This window comes from Lepidochelys kempii, chromosome 6, assembly GCF_965140285.1.
Source record: "Lepidochelys kempii isolate rLepKem1 chromosome 6, rLepKem1.hap1, whole genome shotgun sequence".
Classification (NCBI taxonomy): Eukaryota; Metazoa; Chordata; order Testudines; family Cheloniidae; genus Lepidochelys; species Lepidochelys kempii.
Genome location: NC_136385.1, coordinates 100,569,492 through 100,589,819, shown reverse-complemented (window position 1 = coordinate 100,589,819; position 20,328 = coordinate 100,569,492). Strand labels below are relative to the sequence as shown.

At 41.2% G+C, this 20,328-nt stretch overlaps 2 protein-coding genes across 6 annotated transcripts in view; one reads left to right on the top strand and one right to left on the bottom strand.

Moving 5' to 3' along the window:
• The window catches only part of EML5 (EMAP like 5), a 301,798-nt gene extending 293,268 nt beyond the window's left edge, over positions 1 to 8,530 (top strand). Inside the window, exon 43 of the mRNA XM_073349376.2 lies at positions 60 to 8,530. Within this exon, the coding sequence (XP_073205477.1) occupies positions 60 to 96 (37 nt within the window). The 3' untranslated portion in view covers positions 97 to 8,530. The remainder of the gene's footprint in view (positions 1 to 59) is intronic.
• A 1,145-nt stretch (positions 8,531 to 9,675) lies between these two features.
• Positions 9,676 to 20,328, bottom strand: part of ZC3H14 (zinc finger CCCH-type containing 14) — a 44,334-nt gene continuing 33,681 nt past the window's right edge. For 4 of the 5 annotated variants that reach the window (XM_073349389.2, XM_073349390.2, XM_073349392.2 and 1 more), the window contains 5 exons: positions 18,287 to 18,407; positions 16,559 to 16,695; positions 15,295 to 15,389; positions 11,280 to 11,386; positions 9,676 to 9,965 (listed from right to left, as the gene is read on the bottom strand). In XM_073349389.2, the coding sequence (XP_073205490.1) occupies positions 9,959 to 9,965; positions 11,280 to 11,386; positions 15,295 to 15,389; positions 16,559 to 16,695; positions 18,287 to 18,407 (467 nt within the window). In that variant the 3' untranslated portion in view covers positions 9,676 to 9,958. Of the gene's footprint in view, positions 9,966 to 11,279; positions 11,387 to 15,294; positions 15,390 to 16,558; positions 16,696 to 18,286; positions 18,408 to 20,328 lie in introns of those variants that run through there. The other variant, XM_073349393.2, reaches the window with a different exon arrangement.

The following is a 20,328-nucleotide window of genomic DNA, read 5'->3' as shown; positions in this document are numbered from 1 at the left end:
ATTCTTTTATAGTAAACATATAATAATTTTTAATCTTTCTTAACTTTTTGAAAATGCAGCTTATTTATCTGGAAATGCGTGCATATGCCTCATTAAGAGTGACATGGAGCCTTTGCAAAGAGGACACTGCGGAAAATTACAGGCATGAAAGACCCATGAGTGCAATGAGACATTCTACAGTGCCCTGCAGCTTAAGAAATGGTGCTGATCTAAGACAGACAACAATCTGTTTCTGAAAGACAAGTGTCTAGAGTCTATCAGAAGGATAGACTATAACAAATATGCTGCGCCCCCTAGATTTGCAACAGTAATTGCACTCACTGCCAGATGTTGAAAAAGAAACACATGGATAAAAGGAAGAAGTGAGTTGTGGATCAGTGTATAGTTTCCCAATGAGACAGTGGGGTTTTAATCAAGAGATGTTATTTCTGACCTAATGCTGTATGTGATGCATTTATTATGAGCACGAATGTGTTTCCTTTAAATTCTGGGGATTGAATATCATTGAAACAGATTACTCCTTTTTTTTTAATTACTGAAAGGAAAACCATCTAGCAGTTCTTAAATAAAACTACACAGTATTTTAATAAAAGATTAAAGTAATAAAATGGGATATGACATTTCTATGAATAGTCAAAAAATGAAGCATTGTCTGGTGAAGCAGTAATAGTAAAGTTTGCTCCTTAGACCTGCAGTATTCATGTGCTTAGAGGCCTGGGTCATAATCCTGTCTGATGAATGCTGTTAGGCATGCATGAACCCATTCTTTAAGGCTAATTTAGTGATTTTATCGCACTTAAACATTAAATTAGTTCCATGAGCAGAAACAGATTTGCTCACTTTGCGAGTGCCTTGCCCACAACCTAAAAGTCTAACTCCAGTTTTTGCCTTGCGATAAAAGTGTTCTCAGTGGAAGGGAGATTAAACTTGACTGAGCTGCTAGCCTCTTTGCTGGAAATATGAAATAAGATAATTTTAGTCTCTGTAAAGACTGGGGTCACCAGTTGCAAAAACAGAATTTCACAGCAATAGGAATTGTTGATTTTATTTTCTCAGTATCACTTGGAGGATGCAGAGAGAACATAATCTTTCCAAACACTGGTATTTTGTACATCCAGATTTTTTAACTGGAATAAAACTAGTTGGAAGAGATCTTTATTCAGCTTTCTCTTCTGATTGTAATGTAACATCCAGTCATAACTCTTCTTTAAGTAAGCATGAATGTTAAGGATATGGGCTTGCTTGTAACCCTTAGAATAAGAACATATTCTAAATGGCAAATTAACACAGACTTAAACATTTTAGTGATGATAAACTCCAGGAGAAAGTTGCATTTTTGGTGAAACTAGGGAAGACTGCTTCAATTGTTTGTTTGAAATGATCGATCAGTGGAGGTGTGCTGTGGGCTATATCTGTTTTTTAAGCAGTGCAGTTATTTTTCATGCAACATGAAAGGGAGCAAAAGTAACTAGCTCACAGGTTGCGTTAACAAAGTGCTGTTAAATGTGAGTAGTGTTGCTATGGTTACAGTTGATATTGTCTACTTAAGTCAGCGTTTGTTAAGGATGGCATTTGATTCCAGAGCGGAGATAGCATAGCTGTTGTTATTCACCTCTTTTATCATTTTACTCCAAGTAAATGTAAAAATGAAACAAATAAACCTCAGCGCCCACTGTAAATATCTTGTGTGTGTGGTGGGGAGAAAAAGACAGATTGCATAGAGTAGATGAGAAACTAAGAAGAGACTCAGCCAGACCTTTGTACTCTTCCATGTCCAACAATGCTTGCTGTTATGTAATATAGGATCTACCAATTTCACCGTCTTGAACAACATGTCACCGACTGTGAAATCAGCCCTCTCCCGGGAAATCTGTTCTCCCCTGCTGCGGGGAACCCAGGGCTCCTAATTGCTATTCTGCCCACACTGGGAAGGGACAGGAGTTGTCCTTCCCCTGCACTGCCACCCTTGGTGAGGAGATCAGACCCACCTCCCGAGGCAGTGCAGAAATAAGGGTGGTACATCCTCACTTCTGCGCTGCAGCAGCTCAGGAGCTGGGCTCTGGGTTTCCGTCCCATCTCCTCCCAGGGCTCCTGCAATAGCACCGGGCAGTGAGCTCGGGGCTTCTTCCCACAGCAGAGCTTGCTGGGCTGGGGGCTTTTGCTCCTGGTGGCTGCAGCTGGGGCAGCCTGGGCTCTGGGCTTCTGCCCCTCCCTACCCCCCCGACGGATGGCTATGGGTGCTTGGGGGCTTCCACTCCACAGCTGCAGCCAGGACTCGGGGCAGCCTGTGCCAGGGGCTTCCTCTGCTGCTCCAGTCAGGGCAGCGCAGGCTCTGGGGTTCCACCACCACTCCAGACCCCGAGCTCGGGGTTTCCTCCCCGGCCAGCTCCTCCCGGGCTGGGGGCTTGTGCTCCTGTCAGCTGCAGCTGGGGCAGCCTGGGCTCAGGGCTTCTGCTCCACCCACCAGCTCCAGATGAGATCGGGGCAGTCCAGGCTCAGGGCTTCTGCCACGCCAGCTGGGGCTCAGAGAAGTCAAGACTTGGGGCTGCCCAGACTCCAGCCCTGCAGCTGCAGCTCAGGACATGCGGGCTTGGTGCTTTTTGCCCCACGGATTCTTCTGGGGCTCGGGGTAACCCGGTAGGGGCTTCTGCCCTGGGGCTTGAGCACCCATTTTTCCTGGGGGACCCCAAATTGGCCAGGGGGCTCTGCTTTAATCTGTCCCTGGCATGAACTAGCAGCTAGGTACCTCCAGCTGGGGTGTTCCCAGCAGCATGGGCGAGGGGGGATCCTACCCACCTTCACCACTGGGAACCTCCTGTAACCGCAGGAAGCTGGGAGGGTGCTAATCTTGGGACCCCCTACAACAACTTTGCAACCCTTTCTTCCCTCCCCCCAATTCCATTTTGGGTGTGGACCCTCACAGTTACAACATCCTGAAATTTCAGATGTAAACATCTGAAATCGTGAAATTGACCAATTTTAAAACCCTCAGGTTGTGAAATTGACCAGAATGGACCAGGAATCTGGTAGGGCCCTAGTAATAGTCAACACTAGTGACCCAACAAATAATCTTATACACTGTTTCCTATATCTAACTAGAGCTTCTTTTACAATAGAAAATGTACGGATCTAATATCAAGTGTCTCAGGCAGGATTTGGAACAGATGAGCTGTTGCCATTACCACTAGAGTAGGACAGCTTCACTAACCACACAGCTGCTGTTCTAAAGTATAAGGTGCTAGGACTAGGGTCTGTGCTAGGGTACACCACTGACTCGGTGGAATTGTACCTGACTGACACAGCTGTGAGATCAGTGCAGCATTACTCTCACTGCCCATTATTATAATATAAACATTGATCGTTAGCATTTATCTATGCTAGAGAAATCAAGTGTTAGTGTAGTAATCTGTTGTTTTACACCCTTTGTTCCGCCACTGATTCAGTGCAGCTATATGGCATTTGTCCTTGCATCCATGCTAAGGCTGCCTTACACCAGTTGGCTGTCAAAAGCTCCTTTAACTAGTGAACCTCTTTAAATTGCCAGCTGAAAGCCTTCTTTCTGTGTCTCACCATCTACTACAAACCCGATGCCCACTATCCCCCAGTAAGTCTTCAGCCTGTGAATTGCACCCACCCTGTACTTCCCCAGAGCGTCCTCTTCTCACACTAACCATTCCCTGATCACCACCTTCAGCAGTGCCCATGCTACGGCTGTGCTACTCCACTGCTAATTTGCCAGCGGATACTTTTGCACTGACGAACCACAGAGGTACATCAGAGCACGAATACCAGCACACAATGCACCCACAAATCACCACTGGGGCTGTAGCAGGAGGTGCACAGCTGCTATCTCCACTCCCTCTACCCCCAAACTCCTGGAGCTGGGGAGAGTAGTGTCTTAGCTGCAGGTCTATGGGGGTACAGTGCATGGTCCACCAGCAAACTAAGGCGGTTCCTTGCTGAAGAGTTTTTATCTTTGACAGCAGTGGGACCTGACAGCTCACCAATGTGCTAATGGGATGTGTCTACACTGGCACACAAGTCAATTGTGCCTCAATTAGTGTTTACACTCACTAATGTTAGTGGTGTAATTTCAATCAGTTGGGTGCCATGTTGCTAAGTGAAACAAGTGCCAATAGCCTATGGGACATTATAACTGCCCCCTGGTGCAGAAAAATGCCTAGTGTGCTATGATCAGCTAAACCTGGAAGGAAGAATGTGAAGGGCTGAGTGTAGACTTGTTCTGGAAGTATGGTGGTCTGGAGGGTATAATGGGGTAGGGGAAGGAGCCTTTCCCTTAGCTATGCAACACCAACAGGGGGGCAGTGAGCCCCCAACTCTCTTTTTTTTTTTTTTGTAGCCTGCCACTCAATCATGCAGGTTCATTTTCTAGTTTGCAATGAATCCAGCTGTATGATACCTTTAAGGGCCATAAGGTAATTTCTTTTTATATTACTAAACTAGTAAACCCATTATACAAGTGAAAGAATAACACATGCTAGTCTAGATACCCATGAATCCATCTGTTATTGAAAAGTATTTAAATTAACAAAGAGAAAACCTGACATCCTATGCACAGATTGGAATTCTAAAAAAATCATACACATGACCCTATTGTAGTCAAAAGAGCCAAGATGTGTGGAAAAGGTTGGGGAGAACTAATGAGCCAAATGTATTGAATCATTTTAACTTTAAATGTCTCACTTTTTCCTTCTTCAACACATGATCACTGGACACCATTTTTTGGATCCAGGAAGGGGTTGCGGGAAGAGCAACTTGGTTTAGCACTCCTTTTCAGTAACTGAATGTATGCACCAATAAAGTCAGTATTTAGCTAGAACAAAAATCTTAACAATGAGCATAATCAGAAGTTGCTAGCTGGAGTTACCCTAATTACAGAAATCTGGTTAATGCTGGCTGATACCTGCACCACCTAAAAAACAGCACACAGCACCCAAATAATTATCTATATGCTGTAAGTGGCTAGCAAGCCCTAACAGTATGGAAGGCTGAGCTATTTGGTTTTAATATATACTCTTCGTACAGCGGCAAAGTGACATGGTTTCCTGTTTATCAGCATAGTAGATGCGGCAAGCCTTAATTTTTGTCAAAAGCAAGTGGTTTTGGGTTAGTGTGTGTACAACAGACAAATGTCTTGTTGCTAACTATGTTTTGGATAGTGAGTGAATCACTCTGTGGCCTTCTTCCTGAATGTACCATGCCTAAACGAAGGGAAGAAAAAACTATTGCAGGTCACACTTTAAACTGCCGTATTAGTCATAGTAACTAATTTGATTGAGCAGCCCTAGCTGTGTTTCATGTATATGCTCTTTCATACCTACAGACTTTCCTGCCTATTGTCATTTGTTTTTTTCCCCCTAATGTTTACAGTACTGTTTGTTTTTACTTATCTGGATAAATATGTGCACATGCCAAAACCTACTATGCACTCTTTGTACCAATCACTGTGGTATTGTCAGACCAAATCCTCTTCTTGATTTTGGTCCTCTTCAGCTTCTAAACTTAAACCAAACTGGTCTTGAATGCCTGATTATTTAGAAGAAAGAAAACTGGCTTCATAATACGGAGAGTGGCTGCAACAGATCTCCTTACCAAATCATTCACAAATAACTGAATACAATCTCAGCAGTTACTTGAGTTATCTATAGTAAAGCCTCTAATCAGGATTGGGCTCCCATTGTTATAGTCAATGTAAAAAGAACTAGGAAGACAGAGTCCAACCCCCAACTATAAAAACAAGGAAGATTGCAGGGGAGGAGTAATGACAAGCAAAAGTTAATTCCACTTCTTTAATTATGGAGGATGTGCTGAAGGAAACAGCAGGAGGGAAAGAGTAAATAAGAACAATGGGGTGGGCAGAAAAGGAAATAGTAAGGAAGGAAAGCTGGAGAGTGAGGTTGCCAATGAAGTGACAAGCGGAAGGGGCAAGTGGTCAATGAGTCAAACCACCAACCAGCAGATGAAAAATACCCAGATTTCACACTGAAAGATCTGGCAGCTGGTGAAGTGGCAGCTGCTAGGAAAGAACCCCTCTGCTAGTTTGAGTGGAAAGTTACTGGGCATTGCCCCACCCCTTTGTTCCTGGGGAAGTCCCAGCTGCTCCCAAGGGGTAACTTGAGGCTTGGGAGAGCCTGCTTTACTACCCTCCAGCCTATGTGACTAAAAGGAATAAACAAATACATTATGTTTTACCCACACCCCAAAACTGGGGTTATTTTAACTGGCCTAACCTGATAGTGTCCAGGTTTCATATTGCTGAATAACAGGGGTATTTAAACTTTTCTTTAGGAGAAAATAAACCAAAGAATTGTGAAATTCCATAAGATGTTACATTTTGAAAATGGTACCCACAATCTACCTGCACAAATTACAGTCGCTTAGAAGGAGGGGGATGCACAAATCTTGCTAATGAGCCTGTACTCATTAGTTCTTGTTTAAATTACTCACAAATTATATTGAGATGGGAGTTACAATTGAGTACAAATCAGAAATTTAAGGATTAAAAAAAAATTACAGGGCTTTTGTGATCAAGAAACAAATAATTAAACTCAGGAGAGAGTTAAGGCATAAGTTAAAATAAATACTCAAATGTGTGAAGGTATGGAAATTTAGAGTCACCCAAATAACCTCAACTCTGCCCTATAGTGACACCATGCAATAACCATACACTTATGATGAATGCATAAATGTTTGTAGTCCTAAATTTGATTAAACTGATGTTAAAGACTCCCCTCTCCCGCCCCAAATGGTGGTACTAGAAGACAGAGTTAACATTTTGTGTGTCTTATCCATACCTTAACACATTTGGATTTCTCTTGTACTTGATTCCCAAAACAAGCATTACAAACCCAGGAAATTCAGATTTAGGTTGTTACAAGATTCCAGTAATGGTTTTACCTCTAAATAACTGATATATACTGTCAATCTTATCTTTAATAGAGATTCTTTCCTGGAAGTTTATTATTATTTAAAATGTCATAGAAACAAGAAACCCAAAGAGAATGTTGCCATTTAATATTTTAATGATTTGAAGATGGGTAGTATCACCCTTAAATCTTCTAGGACCAGATTCACCAGATATTCTTGCTGTTAATCCCACACAGGAGCAGTGCAAAGCAACTACAGTGTACTACTCAATTTCCCCAAGCACATAAACTCCACATTCCCCAGAATGCACCCATACAGAAATGTCCCCTATCCCTTCCCCTCCAACTTCCCATGCACACCTTTCCAGAATTTCCCGTACCTGTTGAGTCAATCTGGTGTAACAGGTAGGTCTTTAAAAGAAGTTTCAGGGTTAGTGTTCATTTTCTGCCATTTTTCTTAATTAAAAGTTTCACCTTCAGCAGGGGCTGATGAATATAAGAATTGCCTGCTTTCAAAATGGCAGCCATCTATTCTCACTGGGTCTGAGACCGTAGCTGAACTTGAGCAAAGACGCCCTCTTTTAAAATGGCCACAGCCTCCCATTGGTGGCCATTTTGAAAGAGGGCATATTTGCTAGCAAAGAGCACTTTCATGCTCTCCCCCACGAGGACAAAAGAAGCCAAGGCAGCTATTTTGAAAGAGTCAAACACACACATTTATTTATAAATTCTCAAAAAAAATCATTCTGTGCCCAAAGGGGAAAATGCTGTAATTTGGGGAGGATACATTGTATCTTCCTATGTAACAAAGTGGCTGCATTCCTACTTTCACTGCAAGACTTAAAACACAAAACTTAATGCTCAGCCATAACTATGGAATGGTGACTGGCACTTCTACAGTTCCACAGTTGTTTCCAACATGTATTATGCTTGATTATTGAAATATCTGGAAATGTAGTAAATGCATTTTATAAAGAAACTCCAAGTGTCAGCACTGACACAAACTGCATGATAAAGCTGGTTTACTACTCCTGTGTGAAATTCTTGGTGCTGTCAGATAATGCTTTCCATATTTCCTTTACTGCTACTACTTGTCATAGTGTTGTGTTTTTTGGACTTGGAATAGCTACTTCAATTTTAACAAGAACAAACAGTTGGTACTTGTGAGCTTTGTTTAACTGTTTTTAGTTCATTTCTGAGTGTACAGCATACACTAAGTAATGGAAAAGCTGCATTATTAATTTGTGAAGAAAGGTAAAATGTACATTTGATGTAAAGTTTTACATAAGAATAAGATCAAGACCACAGTAGTTATTTAAAATAATGTAAATTCAATCTAAATGGCACTCATTAGATAACATTCCCCTTAGACTGAAATTGATTTTTTTTTTACTTTGTTGGTTCGTTACCTACTGTTTTTATTAGAGGAGCACATCAGCAGATTGCCTTATGCTAAACTTTGTGCAATAGGTGATAGACATCAAAGCTGTTGAAATTAACCAGTGTAGGTATTAATCTGTTTTGCTGCCCTATAATGATTATGATTCACTTTTGTCTCATATCCAAAAGGGAAAGCATGCTTCCGAAAGGTGCAGCTAGCTAATGGATGTATTTGAAGATTCTATTAAAAAATTTCATTTGCAGTTTTACTTTTCATTTTGGGGAGGGGGAGAGAAGGGCTGGAAATCACTGTTTCAGTACTGTTCCTCATCCTATGCTCCTCCGCGCAACTGTCTAGGAAAATTTCTTACTGAAGTTCTTTAAGCTTAAAATCATTGATCCAGTTGTCTTTTTAGATTGTTTATGGTGTTTGTCAGACTATCCCTCTTGCTTTAACCAAAAAATGTACTCTAAACTAGTCCAAAGGTGTATGTTCATGTATTACTGTAATAAGGATCATGGTTTTAAGTGTGCTCCCATTTTGGTTTTGGCCATGACCATTTAATCCCTGTAATCATACAATACTGTAGTTTTTATGTTATTTTAAAATATTTAAATTAAATCTTCAGATTTTTGCATAAATTCAGATTTTTTAAATTTGAATATGAACTAAACTTTGATTACTTTATCTGCACCAATATTTTAAATTAATTTCCTGAAGTGTTCAATTTCAGAATTCAAGAATATATTTGTCACATCTGAGTTTAAAATATGTAGGTGACATTGTTTTCTGATATCTAATGTAAATATTTGTAAAAAAAATATATCTTTTGTATATTTTTGTGAAAATGTGGTTCCCCAAAAGATACAAAAGATTTAATAAAAAAAGTGCATTCATGTTACTGTTTAACAATTTACATCATTTGAACAGAAGAATTACAGATTTTAAACTATTTCTTCACAGTTACTATTCATATGGGTTTATCTTTGCTATATACATTACAGGTGCTCCCTGGAGGGAGATGATTACAACAGAGTATTTGCACCAGTGTTGAGTGCTTGAAGAACAATAAAGTCTTTTGAGGATAGATTCAAGATGGTGCCTTCTTCCTACACTTATCCTTAAAATTGGATTTCCAGTTTAACTGCTCAGTAATTCAAAAACAGTGGAACAACTCACTTTGCTACTTTTAAAAACACTTGCTTACTAATGACTACTTTCCCTCTTACCTTTATCTTCTACTGTCAGATTATCAGAGGCCTATGTACTATTCCTTGAATAAAAGGAAAAAAAACTTTCCATCCCCACAAGAGAATAGTTATTGTTGTATCCATCAGGTACTAAAAATCTTTGAGTGGCTCTACTGAATAATCTTTAAGCAAATAAAGAACAGGCTAAACTGAACAGTAAAATACAAACCAGGTCTTAAAATTTTTAATGGAATTTAAAGTAAAATTCTTTCCCTCCACAGATGTTCTCTTCACAGAGTTTAAAAAAAAAAAAGTAAAATCAGCTATTAAACTTACAAATTTGGAAAATTAGAGACATTTCAAGTATGCAATCAATTTCATTTTATGAAAACTATATATATTCAAACTTCCAAAGGTGTGATGAAAGGTTTTGTAGTATCAGGATTTCCTCTCCATCAGTATCCAAAGGCAGCAACTTTCATCCACAAATTGTATGATAATTATTCACTAGGGGGGAAAAAAACCACATAATTAAACAAGCCTATTATCCATTATAGATGATTTGACAAGTGTTGTCCTAGCCTCTTAATGATTCAAGTATCAAGACGTCCATTTCAGGGGATATTAAATGGTGAGAAATGCTCAAGAGAGCTGAGCATTTAAAAGAAAGGTGAACATTTTCAGACTTGGTGCCTAAAGTTAAGTTCCTAAATCTGTTTAGGCACCTTAATAAAGAGCCTGATTTTCAGCAATTTTGAGTGGTTGCAACTTCCACTGACTTCAATTTCCAAAACCTGCAGCTCTTGCTGACACAGCAGGATTTAATCCTAAAAGTACTGGCATATAAAGAGATGTAGATTAATGGTATAGATTTTTCTTAGTGAGTTTTACAACATACTTAACTCTTGGGACAGCAGATGTAAGTTACCAATTAAGTATGAGGAGAAGGAACAAATTACAGGTACTATTCACCTTCAACCTATGACCTATATATTTCTTTCTGTAGGGTCATTGCAAGTTCTGCTAATAATTTTATCACCAGCAATCTTAAACTTTCAGAGTAAAACAAGAAACACTCAAGTATTTACTCTCAACACAAGCTATTACAACTTTAAACACTGGCTATTTTACATTACATTTCTTAATCTTTTCCTCTAAGCCAAAAATTTTACAGGTAAATAAATTCCCCTCACATGGATATTTTCAGAGTAAACTGTACCATTTTCTTGATTCAGAGCATTAAAAAAAACATTGATACTTAGGATGCTGGCTAATTCCCACAGCATTTCATAGACTAACCAGTTTGCTAGGGTTTGTGGAGTCACTGGCAGTGTTAGGAAGAAGGCTGTTTTTGCTATGACATGAGGAATACTAAAAGGAGCTACCTGAGCCATCTGGGGTGTCATGTACCATGACATGAGACCAGGGACAAGGAAGAACTGATGTGCAGTTTACTGTCTGACTCAAGGGAGACCAGTGCATTCTACTTAGTCTTTGGGCACAGGCCTGGAACCTTGTTTGCTCTATTCCAGGCCCTCACTGCAGAGCTTTGATTTTTCACATTTCTAAGGGTTGAATTAGTAACTGTTTAAGTCACTGTTCAAAACCACAAATACAGAGTTCTGGTTCAAAGACAGATTAGCCTTTGACCATTGCTACACAATAAGACTGAAATAATTACCAATTTTAGGCCCTAACCCAATGAACACTTATGCATACATGCAACAGGGCTACTCACGTAAGTAAAGTTACACATGTGTATATATATTCAGATGATCAGGGCCTTAAAAGATAACCACAGTGAAAGATTGCTTAGATTACCTGGTTTGAGTTCGAGTCCATTTCAAGGCATGACGTGGAGGTACAGCAATAGTGGGATGGTAGAATGGACAGTCTGGTCTTGTACACTGGGTGTTAAATCTACAGTGCTAAAATTAATTCAGAGAAGACTAATTAAAGATAGCGCTCCTAAAGCCACAAGCAAGTTATCTTGGCAAATTTTTTACACGAGTACTTATTATTGTATAGTCCAAAATACCTGATGGGCAATAATGGGTCAATAATTTTGCAAATTAACAGCAGTGTCAATTGAACCCACTAATGGCAGAGGTTCTGTTTTCTAAAAGGAAATGTTCTATCAACAGGATATTTAATAACTGACCATGAAATTATAAAAATGCAAATAAAATGTACTAAAACAAACAAACTGAAGACTGCTAAGTTGATTGACACTTGGGAGATTCATTGTTTTAGAGGTGGAAAAGAATCATCTGCTAAAATGACAAATGTGTTCACAAAGTCGTAAACAAAAGGAACCAATTTTATGATTTTGTCATACTACTGATCCTGAATGCCCTGAAGGCATCAAGATTCTCTTAGCAGTGCACTGAGTGTTGCAGACTTGTGATTAATACATTTAAGAATCCATTATTCCTCATTCTCATCCAATCCCTTTGTCTCAGGGTCCCATGTTGCATCCTGTTTCAAGGTCTCTAAAGTTGAAGATGTGTACAGTAAAAGCCAAACTCACTAGGTTTTTGTCTCTAGTGTAACCTTCACTATGTTAGTATTGTAAAGGTGTGGCTTCTAAACATTTATTACAGATACTGGGATTTCTCCTCCCCATGGTGCACTGCAGCAGTGAATTTTCTTCTGCAGCCTTTCAGTCATTCCTCCTCACAGGAAGAGTTTAGATAAGGGGTTAGTTTGGAGTATTCCAAGAATCACAAGTCCCTGTTATAAAGTCACTAAAGCAATTCATCAGTGGAATTACAGTTAGCTACCAGACCTATGCTACCATATATAGAAGAGCAGCAAGAATTAATCTGCAGTGACAAAAAATACATTGTTAGAAGATTTTACCTTCCACTTTTCATATCTCTAGTGACTTGTAAAATTACATTACTGTTCTGGAAAATAGTATTTCTTGGGACCATCAGTTTTGCTAGAAGAGATTCAATCACATCACTGCCTTCTAAATCTCACTCTCTTCTTTCATAATGATAAAGCAGCAATTACGGACCAAAAGTGGATTTATTACTCAATTTAAATGAGGGTATTTCCTTTCTTTCATCATGTCCGAAACTGACTTCTGAAAAAGATCTCAGGAACTATCTCATTGTTGACATAGTGACTACATTTTGTCTAGACGGAAAATAAGAGTTTAGGCAATGTATTGTATGTATTTCTTAATCAGATCCTAGAAAGTACACTAAGGCCTCTAAGGATATGTCTACACATCAATGTAAGCTTAGGGTTAGTGGGACTTGAGTCAGCTGACTTGTGTCAGGGAACCCTGGGCTTGTGCGTCTATACTGCATTTTAACCCTAGGTTAAGGATTTTCTGACTTGTTTTACCCTAGGGCTCTGGCGTCCACACTGCTCTGCAGAGACCTGAATCAAAGTAACCCTATCCCAGGTTCTTAGTGCCCCCCCTACGTCGGTCTCAACAGTCTAGCCCTACGAATGTGTTGCTCTGTGAGGAAACACTACTGCCCACCCAGTTTCCTAACTGTGACAGTGCTGTTGATGGGACTCAGGTGCCCATAAGGAGCACATGAGTTGCATCATTACCTCCTTTGGTGGCTGCTCAGTAGAATGAGTGCAGTTTGAGAAGGCTTTATACTGAACTACCATCTAACCTGAGATTTGGGCTCTCCAGCTCCAGGCTGAGCCACTGTGGTAGGAAAATGCCTTTGTGTGCCTGCTCTGAGGATAATTAGGGCATCAGTTTCTAGGGCTGTCAACCTATTAAAATGAAACTTGGCAAGTCCACATTTTTAAAATGGGATGTTCACTGAAGGTCTTTTGTTTGGTTGGAAGTTGGACATAAAATGGAGGTTTCAGAGGCAAAACAAATACGTGTCCAAGCCTGGCTGTTGCCCACTGCAGAGCAGTGAAGTGCATCCCCAGGGCTTGGGATGCAGTCTGCTCCAGCACCTCCCAGGGCTCCCTTATCCCTGCCCCATTCATACCCTGGGAGGCAGGGATGTGAACCCTAGGGGGCTCTGGGAAAGTTTTGGGGCTGGCTCCCACTCACAGTGCACACAGCCCAGGTGCCTCTGCAGATGCAGGGAGGGCCGGAAGGCCTGAGAGCAAGCAACAGAGCTGAGTGGGATGAAGCCGCTGCCCTGCAGGGATAGGGAATGACAGAGCTCCCAGCTCAGCACAGCCAGGGGATGGATGACCCCAACAGCCCGGCAGTTGGAAGCTGCCTCCCACTTGTCAGCTTTGCTCCCTGCTCCGGGCAAGTCTGTGCAACAGCAAGGAGGAGCTGGAGCTGCAGGAGGGTGCGGGAAGGTTTAGGGACGGTCTCCCACTCGCTGCCCTGACAGTGCATGCTGCCCAGGCACCCTGCACATACACCCATAGAGGGGGCCAGAGAGCAGAGAACAAGCAGCTGCCCTGCAGGGAGGGGAAGCAGATGGGGTGTTGGGGGTCATCCTCCCCTGGACATGCTGAGCTGGGAGCTCTGCTGCTCCCCTTCTCTGCAAGGCAGCCACTTAGTCCTAGCTCTGCTCACTGGCCTGTTCCCACCCCCACCCCTGCTTGGCTGAGTGCAGCAAAATCTGGCTGTGCTCTTGTGACCCAAAAGCAGCTCTCTGCAAAAAGCTTCTTCTTATTGGTCTCCACTGAAAACCCTGCAGGCTCCCTGATAGTGTGCTTGGAGACCAGTGTTCAGCAGACAATGGGTTAACACTGATCTGAGCTGTTTCTGTTTGCAATAGAGTGCAATAGACTGCAACACTAATTGTCAGTGGGCATAGAGAGGACTAAGGAAGTTGCCCCAAGGAAGTCTGGGATATATCCAGAAGACATCCAGGACCCGAGTCAAGCCTGGGCCACATGCACACAGGAAAGCAATAGGGGTTGGACCCTACATCCCAACTTAACATGGGCTCAGACCCTCCAGCCCTGCAGGATCCTGAGATCCTAGGTTCGAGCCCTAGGTTAACACAATTGGTTTGTGGACGTGAGGGGGGGGGTTAGGCTTGAGCACAGGTCAAGCCTGGGCTTACACTGCTGTGTAGACGTACCCTAAAAGACAGACTGCTCACGAAATCTCCACATGTATCAAAGGTGATTCTCATAACAAAAGAGAAGATTCCCTGTCCACCTTCAGTCAAAATTCATAGCACAAAGGCTACAGCTTCCTCTTACAGCGAACATGAAGAGCCGCAAGACAAATCTCTAACGTAAAGAAACATAATTCACAATTAAAGGCAGCCTTTCCTTTCTTCTCTTCCTTTGATGGCTGTCTTTACCAATCCAATCACATCTTTCTCTGGAGATACCCTCAATATAAACTTTAAGTGTGGCCACTTCCGGATGCTATATCCTCAATGGGATAATCATTTAGCTGTGCATACTCTAAGCTAACTATATGACCCCAGCGGCAGGAAAAATGAAATCCCAAGTCAGCATTTATTGTGTGCTCTCCCCGCAATATGTTGCAGAAGTGAATCTTCTTCTCCTGTGTTCAAATCATTCCTCATAAGGTGAAGAGTTTGGATAAGTGGTTAGCGATGAGCTGACACTGAACACATACCACAGTGCCAACTGACTCATTGTGGCCAGTCTGATGTAACTGAACAAGTCTGATATTTAGCATTTTCTACAGTTTTACTAGACCACAAAACAGAGTTTAGGAAAGATCATTCAGAAATGTACAACTATAAATCAATGCTTTTCTGTCTCTCGTTTTCAAGCTATAAATTGATTACCTTTCAGATACAAATTATAGAAGCATTTCTGAGGACTGCGTTATAAAAGACAGTAACGCAACGTAACATATTTCAGATTTCCTTCTATAGAAGTGTTAACAGACACTTCTTACTTTTGGATGATAAAATGGACATTCCATTTTCTTACAAGCTGGGAAAAATCTGCAGAGCTGACTGCTGGAGGTTGCCGGTGGTGCCTGTAGTGGTGCTGTTAGAAAAAGAACAAGAGTATTGTATGGATCAAAACAATTCCATTTTCTCAGCAATTTCTACTTTGTATTTCCAGAGTTCATTTAATCTGAGGATCTCAAATCACTCCGCAAACAATTAAACCTTGTAATAGCCCTGTGAAATACATAAGATGTATCGGGATTATGCCACCCAGCACTGAAAAGCTACTGATGCTGAGACGGAACGTGGCCACTATTTAGCCACACACAGAAGCACTTCAACAGTTCAGGACAGAAAATGCAGAATATCGCTTCCAACAAAATTCAGGGGAATTTAGGGAGACAAAGAGGTTCAAATCTTGCATTCAGGCTGCAGCAAGCCTGTTAGTTTTCAAATTAAACAGGACTGGGACATAACACCTCGGGGGGGCTCTTCCCAGGAACATATAGGAGTGCAGGAAGTGGCATCAGTAATCAGTATGTAGGACTCTAGCCTGACACAGTAATGAAACCACACCTCACTGTGATGTCAGGAAGCACGAAGCCACTGCAGATGTGGCTCCCTTACCATAGTGTTTTTTATGGGGGTAGGAATTTAACCCCTAAGTTTTGGGCAAATTCCAACTCAAATAACTGCATTTAGTTGTAAACCTAATTTCCATCAAGTCATTTCTTTACCCAAGGATAGTGTCTCTGTTTTAATGAGTGAAAGATAAAAATTATCACAATCATGTAAAATTACAAGACAGAAAGCAGACTTCCAGAAACGTAAACCTTCAATTTGTGTTTTCACATCAAAAGATCGTTCTTGTTATAATACAGATTAAATCTGGGGACAGTTTAGGTGCATTTGTTCTTACAGAACTGACTAATTACCTGATCCATTCAGAAGTGATAGGCTATTTCTGTGTGCCACCACCTCGGCCCCATGCTACTCCCTTTGCAGTGAATGAGAGTTGCTGGTACGCAGCACTTACACAGAGGAGCTCAGGGATTTGACATTCATAACAGATTTTGCAGTTATATTAACTCAAGTCTTAATGCCCAGGGGATGAGAGAAGTGAGGGGAATGTCAAGTATCATGCAGAAAACTTTTTCCTCTTAGATATCACCAAACCAGATTCTGTGGGTTAGCTCCAATTCCTCACATGCACTATTCCCTTCCTCACAAATTCACAGTAAACTAGCAATAGTCAAGACTGCTCACCTGGTTTGGGAGGTGGCAATGGGATTCGTCGGCTGGCATGAGTGTAAGGGCAGTCTGGCTTAGTACACTTTGCATCGTATTTACAGTTTGGGTGGATAAACAGGCATTTATCAGCAAATTTGCAACTGGGAAAGACTCTGAGGAATAAAAACCAAACCAGTTATTTGAACCATGTTCCATGCAGTAGCTAGTGCACACCTGCTCCAGGGCAAACTACAGTTCCCACAGACCAGATACGGTCTGAGCCACAGTACCTAGAAAGAGAGTGAGTTCATTTTGCAGAAGGTGATATTTCCAAATAAGGATTAGATGATGTAAGGCCATAATTCAAAATGAGCTCTTTCAACAAGATAAAAGAACTAGTATTCTGATCTCATGTGAATTTTCTTTTCAGAATTATTGTGGAATGAAACCACTTGTATTTGTCTACCAGAAATTCAGAGGTATAGGGTGGCATAAATTACAATATATCATTGCCTTTTGGAGAAATGAGAAGCTCCCATAAACACCTTCCAAAATATTATCTTATTTATTTGTGAGACAAAGTAGTGCAAACCACAAAGAATACCGCCATTCATAAAGCAAGTGCACTTACTATACAACCTAGAATTACTGTATCTACTGTACTAAGCAAAAATACAAGGAATATTCTCTTTTACAGTACTATGGTCCCCTTTGACTAATTTCAGACTGAGAATCTGCTTTCCCAGTCAAAGATTCATAAATTCCAAGGCCAGAAGGGACCGTTGTGATCATCTCGTCAGAGATGCACCAAATCAATCCGCATCAAGGTGTGAATTTTATTCTCCACTCCCTCACTGTGGGATAGAGGGTGGGGAAAGCAAGGGCTTGATGACCTGTCAGCTAACCCTGTATCAGAAAGATTCCACCTTACCGAATGAACTCTACAACAGTGTACATTCTCTTAGGTGGACCATGCCTGTTCCACTGTGCTGTGGTTCAGTTTCCCTTCTTCTGACAGCAGCTAGTAAAGCTGAGTGCCTGCCTGACTCGCAAAAATCCAGGAGGACAACAGCAAGGGAGCTGTTCTGGACAGCCACTGCCAGTTGAAGAAGAGTCAACAGCACAGTAAAATCTTCAGGACAACTCCTCTAAATCTTTGCTTTTAAGCCAAAAAGCATTGTACCACCATATACATGGGAGCAATTGCGCTCAAAACTCTGGGGACACTGAGCTGAGGTATCTTGGGCTTGCTCTACTACACTACAGCCTTATGTCAGTATAACTACATCGCTCAGGAGTGTGGTAAATCCACACCCCTGAGCAATGCAACGATACTGACCTAAGCTCTGGTACAGAGAGAGCTACCGCTGCTCCTCGTGGCTGCAGTAATTAAGTCAACGGGAGAGCGTCTGCGCTTAGCAGCACTGTTGCTGTGCCGCTGTAAGCGCTGTAGTGTAGATATTACACTCCCAGCTCTCCTATAAAGAGCCCAGAAAAAACAGCACCCTGTGTAGTGGGAAAAGCTCTCTCCTACAGGAGCTCAGATGTGACTCCGCTGATTGTAAATACCACTAAATTCTGCCACATGGTGAAAGAGAGGAAAGTAGAAGGGGGGAGGAAGTTACATTTACAAAGCAAAGTTCAACTCCCATCTCCCACCATGAACCATGTTAATTGAGTAACAGATGTGAAATAACTTAACACAGCATTTAGAGCCCAGAAGGACAAAGCAGATCAGATGTCGTCGAGTTCTGTAGCACTTACTTGCATGGTAATGTGGGGTGGTGGTACGCACATTCATCTCCATTTTTACAGGCAGGCCAGTACTTGCAACGCTCAAGCACTTTCTCTTGTTTCTGCAGCACAGTCAATTCCTCCATCTCCACTGTGGGGGAGAAATGACACAGGGACCTTTTTTTATTACATGTGCAGTTTGGTTTATGAAGCAGACCACCCTTTAAATTCAGTATGTTCCCTGCACAGAGAGCTTGTCATATGTTGGTGAGAAAGCATTCATACAAAAATCGAAATCTCTCAAGACTTCAGATCGCCTGAACATACACAGAGTTTAGTCAACCTCTAACTAGAGTGGAGAGTGTTAGCTGGTGAAAGCTGCAGTACTTTATTTAGTGGGTTAATTTCTCAATTACAAAGTGATCAAACCAAGGGTGCACTCAATATTTCCCCAGTGTATACTCCAGCCCAGTGAAACCTACACAAGACTGTCTCTGCTAAATCCTTACTTTCTTCTTAAAATGGCTAAAAATATCATCCTAGGGTTGGATATTTATTGTCTTCCAAGGACTTAAAGATCATCAAATGAGCTCAGTTTACTAGTAAAAAAAATTGTTTTCTGCCAGATATACAAACACAAATTGGATCCTTCCTTACTCTGACTGGACTAAGGAAAAGATTCTGCAACTGAAACTTCACTAACTGTTCTGTTGATGTATGTGTCAGAATAAAATCACCCTTTCTCATGGACAGTTTTGGCTTTGGGAGACCATCATGAAAAAGCAGCATTAAGAAGTTACTTCTGATACTACAATCAGCAGATAGGACTCCTTATTAACAGGGCAAGCTGAGTAAAAAGGTGCAACTTTCATACAATCACTTTGTTGTCAATTACTGCACTTTAATCAATTCTTGGTTTCCCTCCTGCAATTCCCTTCTTCCCTTGTTCTTAAATCTCTCCCTGTCCAGTTCAGAGGATTCAGAAACCAGAGTAGGATTGCCCTAGAAAACAGGACCCTATCCCTCATTCTCTGGCATCTTCACGGGTTTCTTAACTATCCACTTGCAATTCAAAATTCACACCAATATCCCTCGCCATCCTCACTCGTAGCAATCTTTTTGCACCCTCATTCCATTATTGGCTTCATTTATGTACCCGATTCACATCCTTTCAAAATTGAGTGGTATTGCCCCATCTGAAACTCTATCTTCTCCAAGTTGCTTCACATCCTGGCTCCAATTCTACAACTTACTCCCTTGCTTAGCTTTATGTGCTGTGAGCAGTCCCACTGAAGCAAACTAAGCAGCACATAAAGCTAAGCATGCAAGCAAGTATTTGTAGGATCAATGCCTAAATCTCTCCTTAATACTTTCTGAAACTGTCCTTTAAAAAGACCTCTACATATTTCACTGATTTAGGGCCTGATCCAGTGAATGGAATTGAGGGCACTCAGCATAGTACCTAGCCCTGAGTTTCTTATATACAAATACAAGAAATTTTGATGCACTGTTACTATATGAGGGTCTGACATTCTCATACTACAAATGGAAAATGGAATGTAAACGTGACCTCAAACCAGTGAGTGTTTAAGAAGCCCAAGAGAAAGGAAAATCCACATTTTAAAGTGAGTGTTACTTTGCATTCAGAAATCAACATTTCAAAAGCAGAGTTCTAAACAACTTTAAAGTGGCCAATGTTCTAAATTCCTGGGCCGGCATTCTGAATGTATGAGATATTAAGAAAAACATACAGTGATCATAAGTAAAGTTTCTTCTATTTTGAAAGATTCTACCAATTTGAAAGACACTCTTTATCATTAAAAACAGCTTTTGAAATGAACAAATCTGGCCAGAAAGATCATGATTACCACCACAACCTGGCACATTTTCAATGGCTCAATACAAATTAATAAGGTACATCTCAGAACACGCAGTCCTGCCTGGGGCCAATCATGCAGCAAGTAAGGGGAATGATGGCTCTTTCTGACAAGTGAAAGTTCCCTGAAGTTTAAAAGAAACCATTTATCTAATTTTACTGACACATAAAGCTGTGTGGAGAACAATTTCAGCTA